This window comes from Vombatus ursinus, unplaced genomic scaffold (assembly GCF_900497805.2).
Source record: "Vombatus ursinus unplaced genomic scaffold, bare-nosed wombat genome assembly UNPS02014817.1, whole genome shotgun sequence".
NCBI classification, from domain to species: domain Eukaryota; kingdom Metazoa; phylum Chordata; class Mammalia; order Diprotodontia; family Vombatidae; genus Vombatus; species Vombatus ursinus.
In genome coordinates this window covers 2,145,615-2,168,673 of record NW_020954595.1, presented here as the reverse complement: position 1 = coordinate 2,168,673, position 23,059 = coordinate 2,145,615, and the positions used below count along the sequence as shown (strand labels likewise).

General features: G+C 42.6%; 1 protein-coding gene across 1 annotated transcript in view; it reads right to left on the bottom strand.

Moving 5' to 3' along the window:
• The window catches only part of ERC2 (ELKS/RAB6-interacting/CAST family member 2), an 888,684-nt gene that overhangs the window by 750,430 nt on the left and 115,195 nt on the right, over positions 1 to 23,059 (bottom strand). Inside the window, exons 2-3 of the mRNA XM_027835912.1 lie at positions 13,140 to 13,163; positions 11,582 to 11,998 (exon numbers count right to left, since the gene is read on the bottom strand). Coding sequence (XP_027691713.1) covers positions 11,582 to 11,998; positions 13,140 to 13,163 — 441 coding nt within the window. The remainder of the gene's footprint in view (positions 1 to 11,581; positions 11,999 to 13,139; positions 13,164 to 23,059) is intronic.

Below are 23,059 nucleotides of genomic sequence, written 5' to 3'. Positions count from 1 at the left end.
AATGTATATGTATAGCTTGTATCAGATTGCACGCCATCTTGGGGAGGGAGGTGGGAAGAAAGGGGGAGAAAAATTTAAAACTCAAAAGCTTATGAAAGTGATTGTTAATAATTCAAAATAAATTAATTAAAAAAATTAAAAAAAATTTAAATTTTAAAAAATTTTTAAAAAAAGAAATGATGAGCAGGCAGACTTCAGAAAAACCTGGAAAGACTTGTATGGTCTGATGCTGAGTGAAGTGAGCAGAACCAGGAGAACATTGTACACAGAACAGCCACATTGTGTGATGACTGACTTTGATAGACTTAGCTCTTCTCAGCAACACAAGGACCTAAGACATCTCTACAACAAGAGAAAGAACTGTGGAGTCTGAACGCAGATCAAAGCATACTATTTGCTTTTTTTTTCCTTCTCTTTTGTTTCGCTTCTTCTTTCTTGTGTTTCCTCCTATTGGTTTTAATTCTTTTTTACAATATGACTAATGTGAAAATATGTTTAATAGGAATATATGTGTAGAGCCTATATAAGATTGCACGCTGTCTTGGGGAGGGAGGCAAGGACGGAAGGGGAGAAAATTTCAAACTCAAAAGCTTATAGAAGTGAATATTAAAAACTAAAAATTAATTAATTTTTTTTAAAAATGTTGTTGCTCTGTGATATCTTTGACAAGTCCCTTAACCTCCTTGGTCCTCAGTTTCCTTCTCTGTAGAATATAATAATCAGGTGGCTTCTCAAATCTCTTCTGGTTCTAGTTTATGTGTCTCCTACTGAACTCTGACCTAAAATAAAGTAACCAATGAGAAACAATACAAAAGAAACACCACTGTTCTGGGTAGATATGATCAGATAGAACCCAGAGTGAAAAGTGAAAATTAGGAGCGAGGAATCCATAAGGTCAGCAAAAGAAAGAGATAAACATAGGGAGAAAAGAAAAAGATGTATTTTTAAAGCCACAATGGGTACCAGATGAATGAACTATAGAATTAAAGGAAAAAGGAGAATTTAAAAAGAAAACAAGGAAGAGATGAAAGAGGAACAGAAGAAGGGTTCCGAGGAGGATTTGTCTTTTCCTAGCATTGAGTGGCCAGTTCATCCCAAATTATTATTTCAAAGTGATGGAAACAAAACATAAGACCCTCCCAAATATGTCGGTCTGATGAGCCCAGCAACTCTCTGCTCTGATGGGCCACCCCACCTACATGGGTGCAGGCATGGGGACAGTCCCTGAGGATTATTTCCCTGGAGTTTAGAAGGTAGCAAACCATAAGGAAGGGAGGGACCCAAAGGAAACCTGTTCCACATCCACTGGAAAAGAAATATAAGCCAGCCATTCACATCTTCAAGCCTTCTAAACAACCTGGAGCGTCACACTTACTAAGCTAAGCAAACCCATGCACATTCTTGGTATCTCACTAAATATCCGTGATCTCTCCAAGGCGCTCGCCAGGAGCATGAAAACATCTACTGTGGCCTAGAACTGACACATTTTTAAAGTGTCTCAAATTTTTAAAGATGATTGACAAGGAACCAGACAATGTGAGGGGCTCCATCTTGCACAGGAACTGAGTCCTGAGTGCTTCGAGTCACTGTCTAATCCTTCCCATGCTATGAAAATTGTGGCCCCAAAAGTCCGCAGCAAGGAGACCATGGGGCATGGCAGAGGTACATCTGGGCAGTTCCCACTAATGACTCTTCTCCAAGACATGATCAGCTTTGGCCTAGGTCCTCCTGTCCGCAGTGGCTGCCAAAACACCAGTATGCTCCTCCTCTGGTCCAAAAACTTGCCCCTAAAATGCACACAATTCTGTTTATCTTTGTGGAGAAAACAGTCTTCTTAATGAGGACCCCTTTGGTTGGAGGGTATATTTCTCTTCAGCATAATAAAAAAATAGATGGGGAGAAAAGGGGAAACCAGAGGGGATGATGTGTATTCTTGGCTTCACTCTTTAAAATAGAAGGTACTCTCTGAGCAACTGATTAGATGAACATTTTAAGTCTGGCCAAGAGAAATAAAGGAGCAAGAGGTACTAATGAGCCTAATAAAAAGGTACAGCCTAGAGTGGCCGTTAATCTCAGGAACGAACTTTTGGGGGGATGAAAAAATATTTGGTGTTGATAAAGCATTTCCTTAGCCCTGACTACCGGCTCCTTTGCAAAGCATTCATAGTAAACACAGACCGTCTGCAAAGCATCTGTTCAATTTTCTGTAGGAGGAAAAACTTTGTTTCATTAATAACTTTTAAAAAAATATATACACTAACTAATGCAGGCTGGCAGCTCAAATCCTCCCATCAAACCTTGTTACTTGATCGAGCAGAGTTCAAAGATAGAGGCAGTGTGGGGAACGGTTAGCGAAGGACTCAAGGTTTGAGAAAACTTGGTAGAAGAGAAGAAGGGTCTTCCAATCAAAACTTCAAGTTCTGGAGTCGAGAGAATACAGAAATGGAACCCTTTGTCAAACAGGTCAAAAAACTGAGGTTAAAACCATGTCAGATGCCAAATATGATTTCAGCATATTTTTAGTGGAATATGCATAAATGATCTCTGGAATTTTAATATTTGCCTTTACTAGTGATTTAGGGGGACTTTGCCGAAGGCAAGGGTTTTGTTGTTTTTTTTTAACAGCAATAATAAAAAAATACTTAATAGTACTTAGAGTAAAGCATGTGTGGTCACCATGTTTTAAAGGAGAAAAAGAAAAGGTAATACCTAACATCTGTGCTAGATTTCCACATGATAAAATCACCATAGTCTAAAGTTCTCCTGAAGCTATAGGAGCAAAAAATGTTTATTTGAAAACCAGGAAGCAACCTCAATGGTATTGGGGCTGGGGGAGGGGGAGAACAGGGCAGAAACCCACGGATTATAGGAGAACCAGCAACTAACAGAAATAAGTCCAGTAGTTAAAAATGTAAGTTTATGAATCTTTTCAGATTCATAACTATAACCTTCATGTGTAAGAAATACTGGGAACTCAGTATCTTTTATTTTCACACATCCCAACGTGCATACCACTCAGTGTCTTAGATCAGCAATACACCCTCTCCATTTATGTTAGATTTTTGATTTTGGGGGCCTGTCTTTTTTTCCCCTATCTTTCTTCCATATTGTTTTCCCACATTTGCTGAATCTGTCTTTCACCTACATACTAATACTGTTTCCTTTGTCATATTTAATACCTCTCTTACTAACTCATTAGGACTCAGCTCTATCCCCTGCATTTTTTCTAGGGACAAAAGTTCTCTCCTGGTTCTCCTCCTACCTGCCTGCCTGCTCCTTCTCAATCTCCTTTTCTGGGTCCACAGCCACACCTCCTTCCCTAAACTAAATGTACCCCAGAGCTCTGTCAGAGGTCCTCTTCTCTCTCTCTACTCTATTGCTTGGAGATCTCTTCAGCTCTCCTGAGTTCAATGATGACTCCCAGAGCTATTTATCCAGCCCAAACCACTCTCCCAAATTCAATCTCACATTACCAATTGGGTATTTTCAAACTGGATGACCAGGGGACATCGCAAATCCAAGCTTAATTATCTGTCCCTCCAAACTCTCCTCTCTTCAAATTTCTCTATTTCTGCAAAAAAAGAAAAATTTGTACACAAATACAAAGTAGTTAAATACAAGGTAGTTTATATTTAAAGATGGGGAGGGCAATTTGTAGAGGAGAGAGAGAATCAGGAAAGACTTCACGCAAAGATGGTGCTGGAGCTGTGTCTTAAAGGAAGAGAAAGACTGTGAAAGGCAGAAGTAAGCAGGAAGTAGATTTTAGGCATCTGGGATTGCTATTGACAAAGTGTGGAAGGAGGAGATAAAGTCGCATGAGTGAGGAACAAAGAAAGGTGAATTTGGTCGGATCACAGATTGTGGGAGAGGGAATAACATACAATGAGGCTAGAAAGAATATGAAGGGGCCAGTTGGGAGAGGGCTTTAAAAGCTCATCAGAGTCATTTCTATTCAGTCCAAGAGGCAATAGGAAGGCGCTGGAGCTGACTGAGTAGGGAGGAGCATTGGCAAGTCAACGCTTAAGGAAAATCATCTTGGTGATTATGTTAGGAAGGGAGAGACTTGAGGCAGGGACACCAATGAAGGAGGTCAGTGCAATAACCCGGCTGAGATGTAACAAGGGCTTGAACTAGAGCTGGGGCTGTGTGAGCAGAAAGAAGGGGGATACACTGGAGGAATGTCATACAGGTAGAAATGGTAAGATTTAGCAAGGAACTGGATCTGTGGGGTGAAAGAGAGTGAAGAGCCCACTACAATGTCAAGGTTGCAAGCCTACAAGACCGGAAGGTGGGTGGTATCGGGTAGAAACAGGGAAGTTTGGGAAAGGTGACGTGGTCAGATCCGTACTTCAGGAAAATCACTTTGACAGCTGAGTGGAAGGCAGATGAGAACGGGGAGAGACTTGGGACAGCAAAGCCAAGCAGAAGGCTATTGCAATAGACCAGGAGAAAGGGGATGAGGGCCAACAAGGGGTGGGAGAGAGTGAAGAGTCTCAGATGACCTTGAGGTTGTAGGCCTGGACAACTGGGAAGATGGTGGTGCAGAAAGGTCAAGAAGGATAAGAATTGAGAAAAGGTGGTTAGATTTGGCAACTAAGGGACTACTGGTGATTTTGGGAAAAGTAATTTCAGTCAAATGAGATTGGAAGCCAGATCACAGCACGCATTGTAGACAGTTATATCAAAGGATTTTTAAGAATGATGGAGATGGCTTTGTTTGAAGGTAGCATGAAAGGAACTACTTGATAGTGAGTTTGAAAATTAGGGAGAAGGCGATAATTGAAGGATATTACTGCTGGAGAAGACAGGATGGGAGATAACCAAGGAACAGATGGTAGGTCTGGGTGAAAAGAATACCCCCCTCATTAACACAGTCTGATGGAAAGGAAGAGAGAGTGGGGGACTTTGTGAAGGGGTTTCAAGATGAAGAGAAGAGCAGATCACTCATTGATGTCGTTACTTCATTGCCTCTCACCTGGACTCTAGCTATGGCCTCCCATCTGGGCTCCTTACTTCCAGTCTCTTCCCTTTCCTATTTATCCTCCACATGGGGAAAAGGGAAGAAAACATGCATTTATTAAATGCCCACTATGGGCTAGGTACTGTGCTAAGTGCTTTACAAATATTATTTTATTCTCACAACAACTCTGAGCAGTGGATGCTATTATTATCCCCATTTTATAGCTCAGGAAACTGAGGCAAACAGAGGCTCACTGACTTGCCCAGGGTCACCCAGATAGTAAGTGGCTGTGGCCAAATCTGAACTTGGGTCTCCCAGATTCTAGGCCCAGACTTCTACCCACTGTACCACCTAGCTGCCCAATTGGATTAACTGAGGTCATCTTTGCCTGTTGCCTCTTCATCTTGAAGCATCGACTTTTAAAAGAAAAGCCATAAATCTTATTGAAAAGAATGCTACCCCAATTTTACATTTTATCTGGCATGGATGTGACTAGAGTTTAGCCAGATTATGAAGGATAAGTCAAGAAGCTGCTACAATCAATGGAAAACTCAACCTCCATCTTTTTTCCTTTGTTAGTGTTTTCTTAATATAATAACAATAATAGTATTTATGTAGTGGTTTAAGGTTTGCAAAGTGATTTACATGTGTTTTCTCAGTTGAACCTCACAACAATAGTGTGAGGTAGGTGCTATGATTAGCCCCATTCTACAGATGAGGAAACTAAAACAAACAGAGGTTAAATGACTTGTCCAGGGTCACATAGCTACTAAGTGTCTGAGGATAGATTTGAACTCAGGTCTTCCTGACTCCAAGTCCACCACTCTCTCCACTCTGCCACTGGTTATGCTTGGTGTTCTACTTTTCCAGCAACTTCAAATACCAAGTGTTTCAGACTCTGGTGGCTATTTTTTTCTTGATTCATCTGGAATGAGAAACCACTTCTCCCCTTAACACTACATCATGTGCTAGGGCCTAGCACTAGAAATAGTGACTCTAAGAATGGCAACTCACATCCTTGGTAGTTGACAAAGTGGCTTCTTCACAGACTGGTTTGGGGGCCCTAGTACTGGCTTCTGAGTCAAGGAGACAGTGACTTAAATCTTACCCCAGACATTTGCTAGCTGTGTGACCCTGGGCCGATCACTTTGTCTCTTTGACCTTTGGTTTCCTCATCTAAAATGGGGATGATAATAGCACCGCCCTCCAAGGTTGGTGAGAGGATCCAGTGGTGACGTACATTCAGCCCTTTGTAAACCATAAAGTAATGTGAGTGGTTACGGCTTCATGCTTCTCTGATGACATCCACACAGAAATAGCCCTAAATCATGCGGCTATCCTATTACTGTTCTGTTACAGTGCCGCTGGATTTTTAAATCCGATAGATTTTTTAAATTGAATGAAAGTGGTGAGATGTGAGCGTGTCTTCTGGAGCCTCATCAAAAACGGGACAACTCTGGGACAACTCTAGGAACAGAAAGGATGATGGGGACGGCGTGTATTCTCCCTGTTCCCATGTGGTTTTTATTTCTCCCACTGGTATTCTATATTTGGGATCTTTTCATTCCTTAGAGTTTGGAGATAGTGAGTATTTTATCTAATGGTACCCATTAACATGCTGTTCATAAATTTTCCATTTTTTCTTGACTTTTGTTATGTTTTGTTTCTTGAAACTGGTTCTCCCTACCTCACACATGCTGGAAGTGTAGTAGCTACTCATGGGACCGATTCCGCTGCTAATCAGAGGGAAGCTTTGGCCTTCTCAGTGATAATTTCACCCCTTCTCGGCAGCCTGGTGGGCCCCTGCTCTCAGGGGCTTGCCATATTGGTGCCAGTCAGTGCAGATACTCAATCAATTTTAGCCCTACTGATGCTCAGAATTCCCAGATGTGAGCAACCCACTAGCTTCAGTCTCCCCAGAAGCTGGGATGGCACCACCACACCCAGGCATTCACAAATTTTCAAAGATCCGTATCCTACTTTGGCATTATGAGTAGCAGTTTCATCTTTGATGATGCTTTGATTCCACTGCTCCCTCATCTCTGCCTTCTAGTTTTCTTGGCCCCCTTCATATTTCAACTTGAGTCCCATCTCCACAAGAAGCCATTCTTGGTCCCCTTTAAGGCTCATCCCTTCCCTCTGAGTTTACCACTAATTTACCCTGGATACAGCTTGTTTGCACATAGTTGTTTGTATGGCTCTGCCCCCATGAGGTTAGGAGCTCCTTCAGGGCAAGGACTGTCTTTTATCTTTCTTTGTATCCCTAATGCTTAATACACTGCCTGGCACATAGTAAGTGCTTTTAATAAATACTAGTTGACTGATTGACTGTGGGGGAGGGGTTTACATTTAAAACACAGGAATTTGTTATCTGTTACTCATTCAGAGAGCTTCTCATGTATAATTCTCGGTCATGTCTTTTTCAACATTGGTATTTTTTGAATTTTCAATGATATGCTACACAGTTTCTATCATTTCCTTGCAAAACCTATAGCATCACCATCACATTGTCATCACCATCATCATCATCTCATTCCTTTCATTTCTTTCCATGGGGCTCAGACAGGAATTATCCTGGGCCAAATTGCTATCCCAATAGCATTCTTTCATACTGTATGAATGAAAAGGGATCTTTTATTCCCTTCCTATGTGCCAGGTCCTGTGCTTAGAGTTGGTGATACTAATGCAAGCAAGACAATCTCTGCCCTCAATGGGCTTATATTCTAATGGGGAAAACAATACTTAAAAGAGAGCTAAAAAAAGGGGGGAATGTCCTACAGACTCTTGGACAGGTGGATAAAAGAACTGCTTTTTGACTTAAATAAAAATTGGTAATATTTTGAGCATTGCTAAGTAGATAATGCAAGTGTTATGTCCACTCTACAGATGAGGAAACTGCAGCTCAAAGAGTGAAGTGAGTAGTCCAAAGTTACACGAGGAACTATCACAGTCAGGATGTGAATCCCCCTCTTCTGACTGCACAGCTCATTCTCCTGGACACCGTGTTGTGTCCATCAAACCAACCTGAGTTCAAATCCAGACTCTGACACTGACTAGTTATGCGACTTTGGGGAAGTCACTGGAATTCTATTTCCCTCAGTTTCCTCATCTAGAAAATGGGGATAATAATAGCACCTCCCTTTCAGGGTTGTTGTGAGGAGCAAATGAGATGAAATAATTATGAAGCACTTAGCACAGTGCCTGGCACATAGTAAGGGTGACATAAATGTAAGTTATTATTATTATTAATGGAGAAAAATCCACTAAGACCCAACAGAAACTTTTTCTATGCTGTCCTGGATGGGCCCCTCCCATCACTGCTCCTTGAGCACTGGGCTGGCAAGGGCTCTCAGAGCTCAGGTCTCTGTCTCTCATTCCACAGTGACATGTGATGCCTTCTCCTGGCGCTCACCAGATCAATGGCACCACTTCAGAGCTCATCATTTCCTGTTGAAATATCAGCTGTCAGGCCAGTGAGAGGAATTGCTTTACAGAAGCACATCCGAAAGCCTCCTTGTTACTCGCTGGACCAGTTCCCTTTCAATCTTTCCCCACAAGTAACCTTTAGCAGCTCTCACATACCCATCAAGAAGCTGCCCCCTTCCTACTTCTGGAACCCAGGATTTCATTCCTTCAAATTCCCACAACTCCCTAAGTTGGTTCTACAGAGGGAGGAAAGACAATTCCTCCTCCTGGGGCTGGTGCCCAAGAGGGCAACTCTTTTCCCAAGAAACACAGTTTAACTTTTAAGATGAATCCAGATTTGATGCGAAAAGTCTGACACACACACAGTCAAAGAGAGATCAGCATTGGGATGGCTCCAAGTTCTTGACCCATTGACTTCAAAACCAAGAAACCAGAGGAGATGTGGACTACACAAAGGCCAGGAAAGAATGAAGAGGTTATCAAGGTGAAAGGATGGAATGTGGCTAGTCAGTTAAATGCAAAGACCACCCCCTTACACCTTCTCCCCAGGACAACAGAGAAGGTGTGAGCCCTTCTCGTTTAGGGAGCTGGGGAGGTATCTGGTAGAGGAAAAGAAGGAGGTCCAAGCTCCACGAGAGCCCTCCAGGCTCCTGACATGGCAATAACAATAACAACAACACAAGAGTAATATCCAGGATTTGTATAGCATTTTGAGGTTTATAAAGTGCTTTACTTTTGTGATCACCTCATTTAATCCTCACAACATCCCTGGGAGGTAGGTGCTATTATTGTCCTCATTTTACAGTTTAGGAAGCTGAGGCACAGGCAGGTTAACACAGATAACCCTGCTTTATCCAGTTAACAGATATCTAAGGCAGGATTTGAACTCAGGCCGATCCTCCTGACTCCAAGTCAGCCCCTCTATATAATGCACCACCTCCCTGCCTTCATGACCCTACATCTCCTTAATCCCTTCTCTCCCGTCCAACTGTTCTTGAGCACTGCAATTCCTGTTCCTACCTTCAAAGAGCTTGCATCCTATTAAAGGGGAGGTGGGGGAGAGAATCAAATGGAGGAAAATACAAAACATGTGATGAAAAGTTCTGGGGGCTCAAGGATGGCATTAAGGCCCAGGGAGTCTAAGTGTCCAAAGCTACCTAGCTGTAAGTGGCTAAGGTGGGATTTGAATCCGGGTCCTCTGAACCCAGAGCAGTGGTGTACCTTTTCCATTGTACCATGGAGTTGAATTTTATCCTCAGTGAAATAAAGTCATTTGTAGGTCATTTGCTAATTTGCAGCACTGGAGATTTTCCATACTGGGAGCTCTCCAATATCAATGGCATCATAAGCCCAGATCTTTAAAAAAAAAAAATGAACATGAAGAAGACTTAAGAATGCTTAAATTCCCCACTACTATTTTTTTTTTAATTTCCAAGGTTCTCAGCCAATCCTTCTCCCTACAGGGGAATGTTGGTAGGTCAATGTCTCATAATTCCCCTCTTCATCTCTTGGGACTCCTTTGGCCTCCCATGCCGAGAGCCAATGTGAGTGTCTGCTATCTTCTACAATCATTCCTTGTGGATCTAAACATGAACACAGGTGGTATTTAACCAGAGCTATCATATCTTCCCTCAGCTATTTTTTTGGAGAGTAACTTTAGGTGGGACGGACCCAATGGCAGAGTACGCCTGCTGTCCAAGGGCAGCTCAGTGCTAACAGGCCCTTGACCAGGTAGACTTTACGGTGACACATTTTTTGGATCCAATAAGTCCCATCTACCCTATCTATGGTTCCCTACAGACAGGTTGAGATCTGGGTCATTGGAGGAAGCCACCTCTATTCACTACTCCAAAAGTATCTAAGTACTACTTGAAAAGTCCCCCAATCCTCTAGATGCCCTCTCTGTCAGCTCTGTATTTACATACAACTCCTCCTTATGTCCTAAATAGTCAGGGCCAAGCAATCTCTGAAAATATAGTTTAAGTTAGCTTTGGGTTCAAGAAAAGAGGAAACAATGATTTAGAACTGAAAGGGGTCTCAAATGTCCAACCTCCTTATTTTACAGATGAGGAAACTGAGGCCTGGAGAGGTGACAGTGACTTGAGGTGTGGGAAAGGGAGGTCTACCATCCTTAAAAAAGAAAAACCCAGTCCTTGACTTGGCATTTAAAGCGCTTTACAATCTGGCCTCATCCCATCTTTCCTGACATTTCTCATTATTCCCTGCCAAAACTGGCCTTGTTGCTCATCACCCATGATGCTCCATCTCCTCATCTCCACCTCCTGGAATCCCTCGGTTGCCTTTAAGATTCAGCTCAAGTGCACCTTTCCTGGTGGGTTGTTGTAGTTTCCAGGGTCCTCAGCTACTAACTCCACTCCTCACATGGTGACTTTGTGCCAGCTTTCTATGTGATCTGCCTCTTCATAGACACATCAGTGCTGTCTCCCCTGCTGGAATGTGAGCATTTGGAAGGCACCAGTCATCTCACAGCTGTCTTTTTATCTCCACCACCAAGCATCATGCCATCTGATTAAATCACTGAATAAGTCATGAAAGACAGGAAGGAACCTTGCATTCACTGAAGGAGAATCAACAAAGGTATGTAAATAACATACCAAGAGGAAGAAAGCAGAGAGAGACAACAGGGGAATGTTCTGCCTTTGACAGAAGTAAATGTAGATTACCCTAAAGAGATAACATTCAAAATACAGCCACACCATTTCATTTGTCAGTCATACTGGGCCCATGCATTGAGTGTCCTGCCTAGGAAATTCAGCTGTAAAAATATTTGCATTCATTGTTCGAACAATTACCTATGTTCCCTACTGCCCCTGAGATTGGATGAAGAGTTGAAACTTGCCAATTACTAGAGCCATAGGGAATCAATGCTGAAAGTAAGACCACTGTGGGGGGGAGGGGGGGCAGGGAAGGGCCCCATTGTAACCAGTCTTACCATAACATGTGCTTCCCAGTCTTGGATTCTTATTAAGTATACATCAACTAAAGTATGAATATGCAGTGAGAAAAAAAAATCTTATTCAAAAAACATGCTTGTCCTAAGCCAATAAGAAGGCATGGACGGTAGGAAATGGATGCCCCAAGGGAAAAAAGCCACCACTACCTTCCAAGATGGAAAAATGACCCAGATGTTATCCCCATCATTGATACAATCAGAAGCAACAGTACTGCCCTTACCTCTCTCAGATGGATGTTTTCCTTCTCCTTCTGGTCTAAGATCACTTCTAAATGGTTCACCTGAGATTCTGCCTCAGCCATCCTTCGAGTTCTCTCATTGTCGTCTTCCATGCCTTTCGAAGGCAAACCTTTGCTTTGTAACATTTCTAGGAGTTTCTTGATGGATTCATCGCGGGCATTGAGAGTCTGTTTCTGGGTTTCAATCCTCAGCTCCATCTCTTCTAAGGTCTTCCGCAGGAGGAACAACTCTTTAGCCTGGCGGTCATGCTCAGCTTGGAGCCTTCGGAAATTCTCCTCCGTCAGCTCGATGGTGAAGTGCTCGGCTCCGCGGTTGCCACTCTCCTGTTGGAGGAGATGATTAAGGTCTCTCTGGGTTCGGAGCTCATCTTGAAGAGCCTGGATTGTCAACTGCAGGTGCTACAAAGGAGGAAGAAGCAAAAGAAGAGGGGGAGGGAGAATCAGCATAGATCCAAAAGATGTTCCCATCTTTGCCCATTGTGAACATGTCATGTTAGTCATGAGATCCAGAGAACCCGGGATGGAGTCTTACCAAATGGCCTCGGTTGTGTTATTAGCAAATGGAAATGTGGAAAATTAGTTGACACTTGTCAGATGTCTTGAGAAAATATAATGTACACATACACACAAAAAATGCTGTTAGTGTTGGTTACAAGTGAAATAAACAAAAAAAGTTGTAAGTTAGGTGGTAGAAAGGGTTAAAAGTGAAACATCCACACATAGACCTTCTAGATGTCCACAAAGCTCAAAGACTCAGCATTCCTTGTTTTCTAAGTCATTCAGTAAAGACTACAGAGCAAAGTTTCTTACCCCGGGGTCTGTGTGTGTGTGTGTGCATATATTATGATGTATATGTGTGTGCGTGGTAAATAGATGGAGTATTTATGCTGTATATATTTATTATACCTATACAGTATACATGTAACATATACTGTATTTTAACATAGTAGGTTTCCTTTGTAACCCTGTGCACTTTAGTTTTATGCATTTAAAAATATGATTCTGAGAAGGGGTCCACAGGCTTTACCAGACTGCCTGCCTAATGGGTCCATGATGCAAAAAAAAAAATGCCTTTGTTATAATGCCAGCCTTAAGAGGGAGGAATCACAAGGCTTAGCCCCTGCTGCTTCTGATGCTAACTAGCTGTGTGACCCTGGATAAGTCACTTAAACTCTGGAGCAGGTCCCAAAAAAAAGGGCCCAAAAGACAGTGTCTATGTGTCTTAGATACTAAGTCACCGTTGGGCCAATATCTGCTAACAGCATTGCTGGATGGAGCCCCTTATGTTGACCAAAATCCAAGATCCTTTCCTCCCATCTCTTCTTTTTCAGAGATAAATGGTCACACGCTGCTGCCAATAACAGCGTTCCTAAGGTGTGGACACAGAGATGCCTTCACAAGGACAAAGCTGCAGACAAGCTTAGGAAACAGGATTACTGGATCTGTAAGCCAAAGGAAAACAAATGCACACACAAACACACCCAATGGATGAGGGGGGCTAGGCTTAGCAAAACAAATGACTTGCAAAGAGTGGACAAACCTTTGTTCTCCTGGCATCCAAAAACTGAACAGCATGGCCAATGAAAAACAAAAAAAGAAGCAAAAAATCAACACAAAGATACAATGCAAGCAAATTACGCTTAACAGAATCGAACTTAATTCAACAGAAAGTACCTTCAGAGGAAAAAAAATCAGTTCCTTATTACAGCAGAGACCCACAAGCATTGCAACATCTACAGCACTGGAAATCAAAAAAGAAAAACCAAAATCTAAGCTTTACCCCCTTTGGTACACAGAACTCTTAGTTCACTTAAACTATTAACTCAAAGTTTGCATAATATTTAGGATGAGGGAAGCACAATCATCATACATATACAACTTTAAATGGAGGTAATCTCAGAAGGGAGGACTAGAAAAAAACCTCTTGCAGAAGGTAGGTTTTGAGCTGGGACTTAAAGGAAGCCAAGAAAGCCACAAAACATAGGCGAGAAAGGATAGCATTCTAGGCATGAGACACAGCCAGTGCAAAGGCATAGCATCGGGAGATGGAGAAAAGGCATGTAGGAGAAAGAGCAAGAAGGTGGGTGTTACTGGATCTCAGAGTACCTGCTCCAGTCTTAAGTCCAAGAAATCTACACACAGAAGGTGCTTGATATACCTTTGTTGAATTACTGTATTTCATTGATACATGTGTATTAATCAACTCCCAACTAGACTGCAAATTCCTGTAAAGCATGAACTGTGTCTTGGATTTCTCTTGCCAAAGAGTCTCTCACCAGTGACTTGTAGGCAGTTAATTCACAATAAACACGTGTCGATTAAGAATATTTGTTCTGAAGATAAAAAAAAAAAATTGCACCTTGGCATTTGTACCGGTTCATGTGAGTGAAATGGGCCTCAGGCAATATATCAAGAAATTACCAAAAATTCAGTTCAAAAAGCACCTACTATGTGCCAGGCACTGCGCTAGGTCCTGGGGACACAGAGACAAAACAAAACTGTCCCTGCCCTTGAGGAGCTTACATTCTGCTCAAATGAAAATATCTAAATTATTGGAAGGCTAATTCCTATGAGGTTCTTGTCATTTACGACATTTTTGAAACTGCCTTCAGGGCCTGTGGCACGTTCTTTTGATCCTGGTTGGAAATTGTTCACTTTCAATGGTGAATTTGATTTGAGGGAAAGTCAAAAGTGGTTCAGCACCAAAACGGATGAGAAAGATGAGAGACCAAGCCCCACGATTCTACTTTAGGTCAGAAGGAAAGTGTCGCTTTAATGGGGAAAATTAGGCTGGTTTCCTTCGGAGCCCAAAAAACTAGTTCCAAAGGAAATTCACAGAAAAGTCGATTCCAGAAGAAAGTAAACTCTGTTCTGTAAGAACAAGGACAGCTCCATTTGTGTCTTTGTAACCCCAGCGTCTGACACAGTGCAACCTAAGAAGCAGAGAATAAATGCTGAGTTGAATTTAAGAGTTCCCCAAAATGTTTTAAGCAAGAACAGCCACACGAGAGTAAGTACACAGTCACCCGAGGGGACTACTTTGCAGAGACACCATCTACTTAGATCTAGAAGTTCTAGTCTGTCCCTTGACTCCCAGTGTCTACAATCCTAGAAACTGCCTAGAGCAGACTCTCCCTGGGGAAACTGTCCTCTCCTTCATAGAGATGACATCTTATCTCGCTCCCAAAGACCACATTTACTCCTGCGTATTCTTTTGTTTAATCTAACTGGCATAATTTCTTCAATTTCTATATAATGCTTGTTTTCATTTTTTTAAAGGGCTTACTAACTATTGATGGTTGTATACCCAGCATTTGGTGGGAGAGAGTTAGGCTAACAAGAGTAACAAGCTAACAGTTACCTTCTCTTTTAGAGCATTCAGGGAAATTGCGTCTTAATTTAAACCCCTAAGAGAGAGCAACATACCCCTAGACTATAGATACTTGATATCTAGTCGATAGATATGTCTAGCCTGATGCCCCTCTTAGTGAGAGGAAAGTGAAGGAGAAATTGCTCAGCCACATCAGCCCTAGCTCCTGCCTGCATCACCCAGGTAGGCTCCTGCCAGTACACGCACAATCCTTCTCCCACTCTCCACAGAGATAGAAATTATAGTCTCCCTTAGATGTAGTTACAATAAGCCAGAGTCCAGATATGGTGTATCTACCCGTGCCACACATGGGCCAGTCATTGTTATATTAGGCAACAGAGAGAGAGAGAGAGAGAGAAATACAAATATATGTTACTGTGTTTTACATATAACTATATATGTGCATATGGTATTCCTGCTAGAATTCAAGCTCCCTGAGGGCAGAAGCTATTTTGTTTTTGTCTTTGTACCCTCCACTTATAACACAGTGCCTGGAACAAAATAGGTACTTAATAAATTCTAGATTGATCTGTCCCTTTGAAGAGAGGACTCACACCAAAGATATCACAGATATCAAAGTAGCTGATCCCCTGTCCCCTGGTGATCTGCACATCTTCTGGTAATAACAGTATAGCAAACATCATGGTTTAAGCTTCCTTTCATCCCTTAACAACTGAGAAACCCAGACACATGAGAGACAGCCTAGCATGCTGGGAAAAAATGCTACACTGGGTAGGGAGAGATGTGGATTCCAGTTTCTCTTCTGCTACCTGCAAGCTATATGAACGTGGATGAGTCACTGTCATTTTATAGATTAACAGAGTGAGACTGAGGAGGATCATTGTATAGTCCAAAGGGAGGGGCTAGATCAGATGAATTCTTGAGATCCCTTACTATTAGATGCTATTAAATCTGCATTTCACATCACACTGCCCAATGTTTCATATACAGAATTGAGCTGTTTATATCAGCAACACAAATAACAAATTCATTCTCATTTAAAGTTGTAAACCAATTGAAGGCCTCTAAGTTAGGAGGAGAGGAGTCTGTATGACTTGTGTTCCAGGAATGGGTATGTGAAAATCTCCCTCTAGATGACAAGGGGTCCTCTGGGTAGGAAACATCAGAGACCTAAGAAGCTGTGGCCCACATAGCCTGGGGTTGAAAAGGGAAAAAGTAACACTGGACTATGGAGGGTCAAAAAAACCCAGAAGGAGAAAGAGAAGAACCCAAAAGAGAAAGAGAAAGAGTGTGTGCGTGTGTGTGTGTGTGTGAGTGAGTGAGAGAGAGAGAGAGATCAATAAGAGAATTCAGAGTAAAGAGTAAAAGAGAAGGGAAAAAAGACAGCTAAAAGAGAACCCAGAAAGAGAGAACAAGAGAGAAATCCAAAAGAAAGAACCAAGAAGAATCCATAAAGAGAGGACACACCCAGCTAGAGAGAAAACCCTAGAAGAGAGAGAACAGCCCAAGAGAGATGCAGCCAGGGAGACAGAGACAAGGGAGAGATTCTAGATGGCTAAATGCGAGAACAAGAGGGAGTGAGAACCAATGCAGAGAAAAAGAGGAGAGGGAGAGAGAAAATCCACGGAGGAGGAAGGAAGGAGGTAAAGGAGAAAGAGAGCCACCAAATGGGCCAGAGACATGGACAGGAAGTGTCAGACAAGCAGCTGAGCTTCAGCCAAGAGTAAAGGGAATGGGAACAGCACAGATGAAACCTTGGGGAGCCTGGTGGACCCCAAGGAGATCCTCAGCCAGACCAGGATCAGCGGAGTTGAGATGGTGGCAGCTGGAAGCATCTACTTTCAGGTAGAATGGACTTGAGGGAGGGGGAGGGGAGGGAGGTTCAAAAACCACGCGTGGTTTTCCTTTGTCCTCTTCTTCTAATTGTCATCAATATACCATGTGACAAGAAGTCTTATGAGAAGAAGAATAAAACCTCTCAATTAACTCAAGAATTATAAGACTTCAACTTTAAAAAATCAACACAAATTTTGCAAGGCACTGGTCCAGGCACTGTGGGGGGACACAGAGAAGCATGCAGCCCATTCTATGTCCTCCCAGAGCTTAGATGAAAAGACAGCAGAAGTGAATGTTTAATAACAGATTTATGAACAACGAAGATGAGGGGATGCAGGGCAGGGCATAATTAATCACTGAGGCAGACGTTCACACTGGTGCCCACTATTAAGAGTTGGGGGAGACGATTTCTAAGAGCTGCAGGTTTTCCTTCTGGCCTTTCCATCACTTACAACCTCTCTGGGCTAACAAGTCAGGTTCCAGAGTGCCTCGCCCACAGTGACCCAGCCGAGAGCGTCACACTATCCTCTCCCCACCAGCATCTTTGCCACCTGTGTCCCATACCCCCACCCACTCCTATCCACTGGCCCTCATCTCTCCCAGGCAGGAGCAGCTTTGGCTCAGCTGTGTCTCCGCTTCTCCTGGACCAGCCCGGCCCCCTCCCCTCTCTGCTGCTTCTCTGCCCCTCACTGTCTGCCCAGATGTTTCCAATTATCTCTCTGTTTATCCAAGTCCGTGACTCAGAATGATTCAGCAGCTTTATCTTAAAGCAGGCCAGGCAACTTCCAAAGTCAACCAACATCTGTTAAAGCCCAAACGATGGTAAAAGAAAAAAAAAACCTTCCTGTTTCTCTGCAATACAAAACAGAAACCAGGTATGCAGAATACAAAATGAAGCTACGAAGTTGGGGAAGTCCTCTTGTCTCTGAGTTGATGCACTTCCTAGGAGCTAATCAACCACAAGCCAATTCCATTTCAATGTAACCTGGACCCCAGCACCAAAGCTCTGGCTTTACTTGGACCAAGACTAACCTTCAGGCAGCCTCCCCCCAACCCTAATCACATTTCTTTGTTCCGTTTTGCTCTTATTCAGAGTTTACTCTGGGAAAAATCTCTGAATATTGGTCTCCATGGATGTGGATAAAAGGGCTGCCAGCTCCCCTACAAGTACTAAGAATAATAATAGCTTTCAGGTTCAGGACCATCTTTATTTCACTCCACAAAAAAAATGCATTAAAAAGTCTCAGTAACTCATAAGCAATCATTACAATTCTCCCTTTCCACTGAGTCCCACCTCCCCTCTCTACCACCTTCTCCTCTCCTCTTAACCACCCTCCCCTCTCTACCACCTTCTCCCCTTTCAACCAGTCAAGTCACTTAAGCCCTCTGTGCCTCAATCTCCTCATCTGTAAAACATTCTTCCCTCCCTTCCACCATCCCCATGTCCTCCCGGCCCTGTACAATTCACCAAACTAATAGCAGCACCCTGTGGTTTAGAATCCTCTTGGAAGGTAAATGAAAGTTAGGGATGCTAAAGAACCCACCTCCCAACATTCCAGTGAACCTTTTCATCATTCTAGGAACCCACCCCTCCAGCCTTAGGGAGCGCTACCACCCTAAGGACTTTGACTCCTCCCAGAAGAACAACTGAGCTTGGGGCTGTCAAAGAGTCAACTCTCTTCCAACAGACTGGCGCTGTCCAAACATCACAGAGGGCAAAGGTCAGGTCTTCTGCCAACACCATGGCATGTCTAAGGTCCTTGCTGTGACTCCAGTTCCAAGGCCACCTGTGTGACACCCCAGAAGGTCCCAACTTGTGTTTCTTAAACTTCTCTCCTGGCCTACATACTTCTTCCTTCCAAATCTCCTCTCTCCACACGCCTGTGAAGTCACAGCCCTGATAAAGGACTCACGTGACATGGGCAACCTAAGCCACCTATAGGTTATCAAGAACACTTGGTTCTACTTGCATCCCAGCTCATGGACAAACCAGTTGACAAGTTAAAAGGAAGGAGATCTTTTCTGAGACCCCCTCTTTTGAGGAAGCCATCTCTCACTTTAATGACACATGTCATTTTGTTGTTCTTCAGGCCTGTCCAACTCTCTGTGACCCCATCTGAGAATTTCTCAGCAAAAATACAGGAGTGGTTTGCCATTTCTTTCTCTAGTGTGTCTCCATTTTACAGATGAGGAACTGAGGCAAATAGGGGTTAAGTGACTTGCCCAGGGTTACACAGCTAATAAGTGTCTGAGGCCAGATTTGAACTCAGATCTTCCTGACTCCAGGCCTGATGTTCTATCCACTGTACCATCTAGCTGCCCCAAGAGTCAGTATCTGGGTTCAAATTTTGACTTGGCTTGCTGCATGGTCTAGGACCAGTCATAAGGCCTCTCTGGGCCTCAGTTGGCTCATCCGTAAAATGAGAGGGTCAGACTAGATGATCCTTAAGCTCCAAATACTCTGGTTCTAACAGAGGACACTTCTCCCTGGATCCACCTCCTCAGAGGTGACTGGGCTCCCCAAGGCTCTCTAAATGCTACTCCAGTTTCAACTTTTTTACTTCTTTTCCATTCTACTAAACACTTGAACACAAGGGTAACAAACCTAGAGGCTTAATGGTTATATTAGGGGGTTTGGGAATCAAAAAAGCCTATGTCCAAAAGTTGCCTCTGAATAAGCCCTCTGTGCCTCAGTCTCCTCATCTGTAAAACAGGTATAATAATACCCATAGTATCTACCTCTCAGGATGGTTGTGAGATTCAAGTGAAAAAATCTATTAAGAGCAAAGACTATCTCATTTTGGAATTTACATCCCAGAAAGCATTTAATAAATGCCTTTTAGTTGATAGATTGATCATGTATCCAGTATTCCACAGGCTTTCAAGTGATACAAAAATACCAATGATTATCCTTATTATAATTCTTGTTCCTGATTTCTGCCTCCAACTGTTCTGTTCCGTGGTCTCTGACTCATCCTTGCCATCCGTGCCCTGCTCAGTTCCTGTGTCACTCGCCTCAGAGATCATCTGTGAGATGAGGCCATCACCTCGTCTCTTTGGTGACATATCTGTCACTGCTATGTGATTGGCACTTTGTCTGGCTTATTCTAGAGGAAGGCTCTGACATGTCCATTCCTGCGCCGCTCCATGCATCCAGCACATGAAAATGTCAATACTCTGACAGAGAGTTCAGAACCAAAAATCAAAGCATCTGCTTTACACAAAAAAATCTTCTTTTTGGTTTTTTACAGCATCATTAAAATATGGACAAACTGTCTTGTAAAATCAGTAGTTGATGCTCATGGTAAATACAGAGGCAATTGATCAGTATTACAGCTAGAATGTATAATTCAGCTAACATTGATTGTGTCTCCTACGTGTACAAGAAAAGGCAGCATGTGTAGTGTCAACCACACGTCCTGCATGTGGCCACAACACTCTCCTGTACTTGAACCAGATTAAAGTGTAATTGGGAAATATTTAACGAAATAAATAAAAATACAATAAAACATGGATAAGGTGAATAGTTGGTTTTCTAAGTCAACATGCAGCCCAAAGGGAAACGTACGTATGGTTTAGTGGCCCCCATTTCTATCTAAGTTAGACATCACGAGTGTAGTGGACAGAGGGCTGGCCTTGGAACCAAGAACTGGCTTCAAATCTGACTATGTGACTGGGCCAGATGCTTAGTCTCAGTTTCCCAGGCAGCTCTAAGCCTATCAGTTGCACAAAAAGTGCTGATTTCTACATTGGTAGGAAAAAATTCTTCTCCAGAATCTCTCTAGACCAATGAAATCACAGGTCTTATAAAAAAAAGTGGAAGTCACTGGGGATATAAACCTTACTCTCTCAGAGCTTACAATCTAATGAGGCAGCAGGAAAGGCATGTTCACAAATCACCATGATCTAAGGGAGAATGAGACAAAGTCCAAAGAGGAACACCCTAGAGAAACTGTTCTGAGAAATCTGAGAAAGAAGAACCCACTTTGCCCCATTGGGGTGGGCATGGGGGAATTAGGAGAGACGTTTTGGAGGATGTGGTATCTTATTTGACCTTGAAAAGAAGATAGGAAATTCAACAATGGGGGTAGGGGGGTAAGAAAAGAGATCAGTCAAAGCACAAGGGATGGACTGAATTAAGCCACCGCAGGAAAGAATGAGATAAGAAGGGCAGCCAGCCTAGTCCAATGCGGCCAAAGCACAGGGCAGCCAAGGGGGCACAGAACTAAACAAGGCTACATTGGGCACCCTTACTAGAGCACTCTCCTCTCTCTCTCCAACTATAGTGTATTTCTTTAGATGTGCACATGGTGCATCAGTCTGGAAGAAGACAAGCTCCTTGAGACCAGGGGCTATTTCATGTTGGGTTTTGTACCCTATTGACTAGCACATATGCAGCAGGTACTTAAAAAAGTTTGTTTGGGATCTAGGTTGTGAGGGCCATGAATGCCAGGATAGGGTGTTTATACTTGATTAAGGAGGTAACAGGGAGCCAGAGAAGTTTGAGTTGAGGAATGACATGATCCAAGGCATTTGGTGCTTTATAAATATTACGCAGGCTTAAGTATAAAGGATAGATTAGAGAGGGGATAGAAGTGAAACAGGTAAGGGGTGATTATAGTAGCCTCAGCAAGAAGAGATAAGGGTCAGAACCAGACAGGGCATAAAGTAAAGGGAGAGAAGAGAACAGATGTGACCATTCGCCTGGCTTCAGTTATCAATTTTATTCAAATGACTCCAAATTATGGGATCCTATGGTCTCCTTTCTTCCTCCTCCTTAATTAGATACCAGTGAGTCATTTGAACAGAATTGATAACTGAAGCCAGGAGAATGGTGAAGAATTACAAGGACCACAGAATGACAGATTTCAAGACAGAAAGGACCTTTGAGGTCAATGGGTACACAAATCTCTAAATGAGACATGAAAAGGGGGAGAAATGTATAGAAAAATGGTACAAAAGCAGAGATCGCTCTATATCCAGCCTGTAAGCCAATGGATCTCTGCTAGCCTAGAACTGGATAAGCACAGACCTTAGCTACTGAATAGGGACTCACTACTTAATAAAAACTGCTGGAAAAACAGCACAGCAGTAGGAAAGAAATTATATTTAGACTAACACCTCATGCCTTATGCTAGCATAAGCACCAAATGTACACTTGACCCAATTATAAAAGGTCATGCTGTAAACAAATTAGAGAAACATGGAAAATACTACCTATCTGAACTATAAACAGAAGAAAGTTCATGATGAAACAAGGCATAGAGAGGATCACAGAGGATAAAATGGATAATCACATGCAAATAAAAAGCTTTTGCACAAACAGATCCAATACGGGAAACAAGCAGAAAAAATCTTTGCAGCAAGTTTTTTTTTTTTTCTGACAGGGGCTCATTTCAAAGAAATATGAGGAACGGACTCAGATTGATGAGAATAGGAGCCGTTCAGCAGCTGATAAATAGTCTAAGGATGTGAGGAGGAGTTCTGAGGGAAGCGACACAGCTCATCTATGGTCGTGTGAAAAAATGCTCCAAGTGACTACGAGAGGAATGCAAATTATGGTAATTCAGAGGCTCCAGTCTCTGCCCATCAAATTGACAAAGACAACAGAAAAGGAAAATGACAAATGACTCTGGGAAAACAGGCACATCAGTGCAAAGGTGGCTCAGACACTCCAAAAAGCAATTTGGAATTATACACAAAAAATTACTAACCAGTTGACCATGCTATATTGCTGCTCTGACCTTTTCACCTTTGACCATACTATATCACTATATCACTAGGCCTATACTCAAAGAAACCAAAGAAAGGGAAAGGGTCCTGTAAGTGCAATAATATTTATAGCAGGTCTTTTTGTGGTGATCAAGAAGTGGAACTTAATGGGATGCTCATTAATTAAAGAGACTGAATGAGCTGTGGCACATAATTATGATGGCTGCTCTTGTGTTATAAGAAATGAGGAAGTTGGTGATTTCGACGAGACAAGGAAAGACTTATGTGAACTGGGAGCAGAACCAGGAGAATAATTTATACAATAACAAAATTGTAAAGACAACTATTACGTCCATAAGAACTCAGATCAGTACAATGACCATCTATGACTGAAGAGGATTGATGATAAAATGTAACATCCACTTCCTGACAGAGAAGTGATGGATTTGGGGTTCAGAAAGAGAGGGAGAGAGGGAGAGAGAGAGAGAGAGAGATAGAGAGGTAGGTAGGTAGACAGACTAGACAGACTAAGAAAGATAGATAGATAGATAGATAGATAGATAGATAGATAGATAGATAGA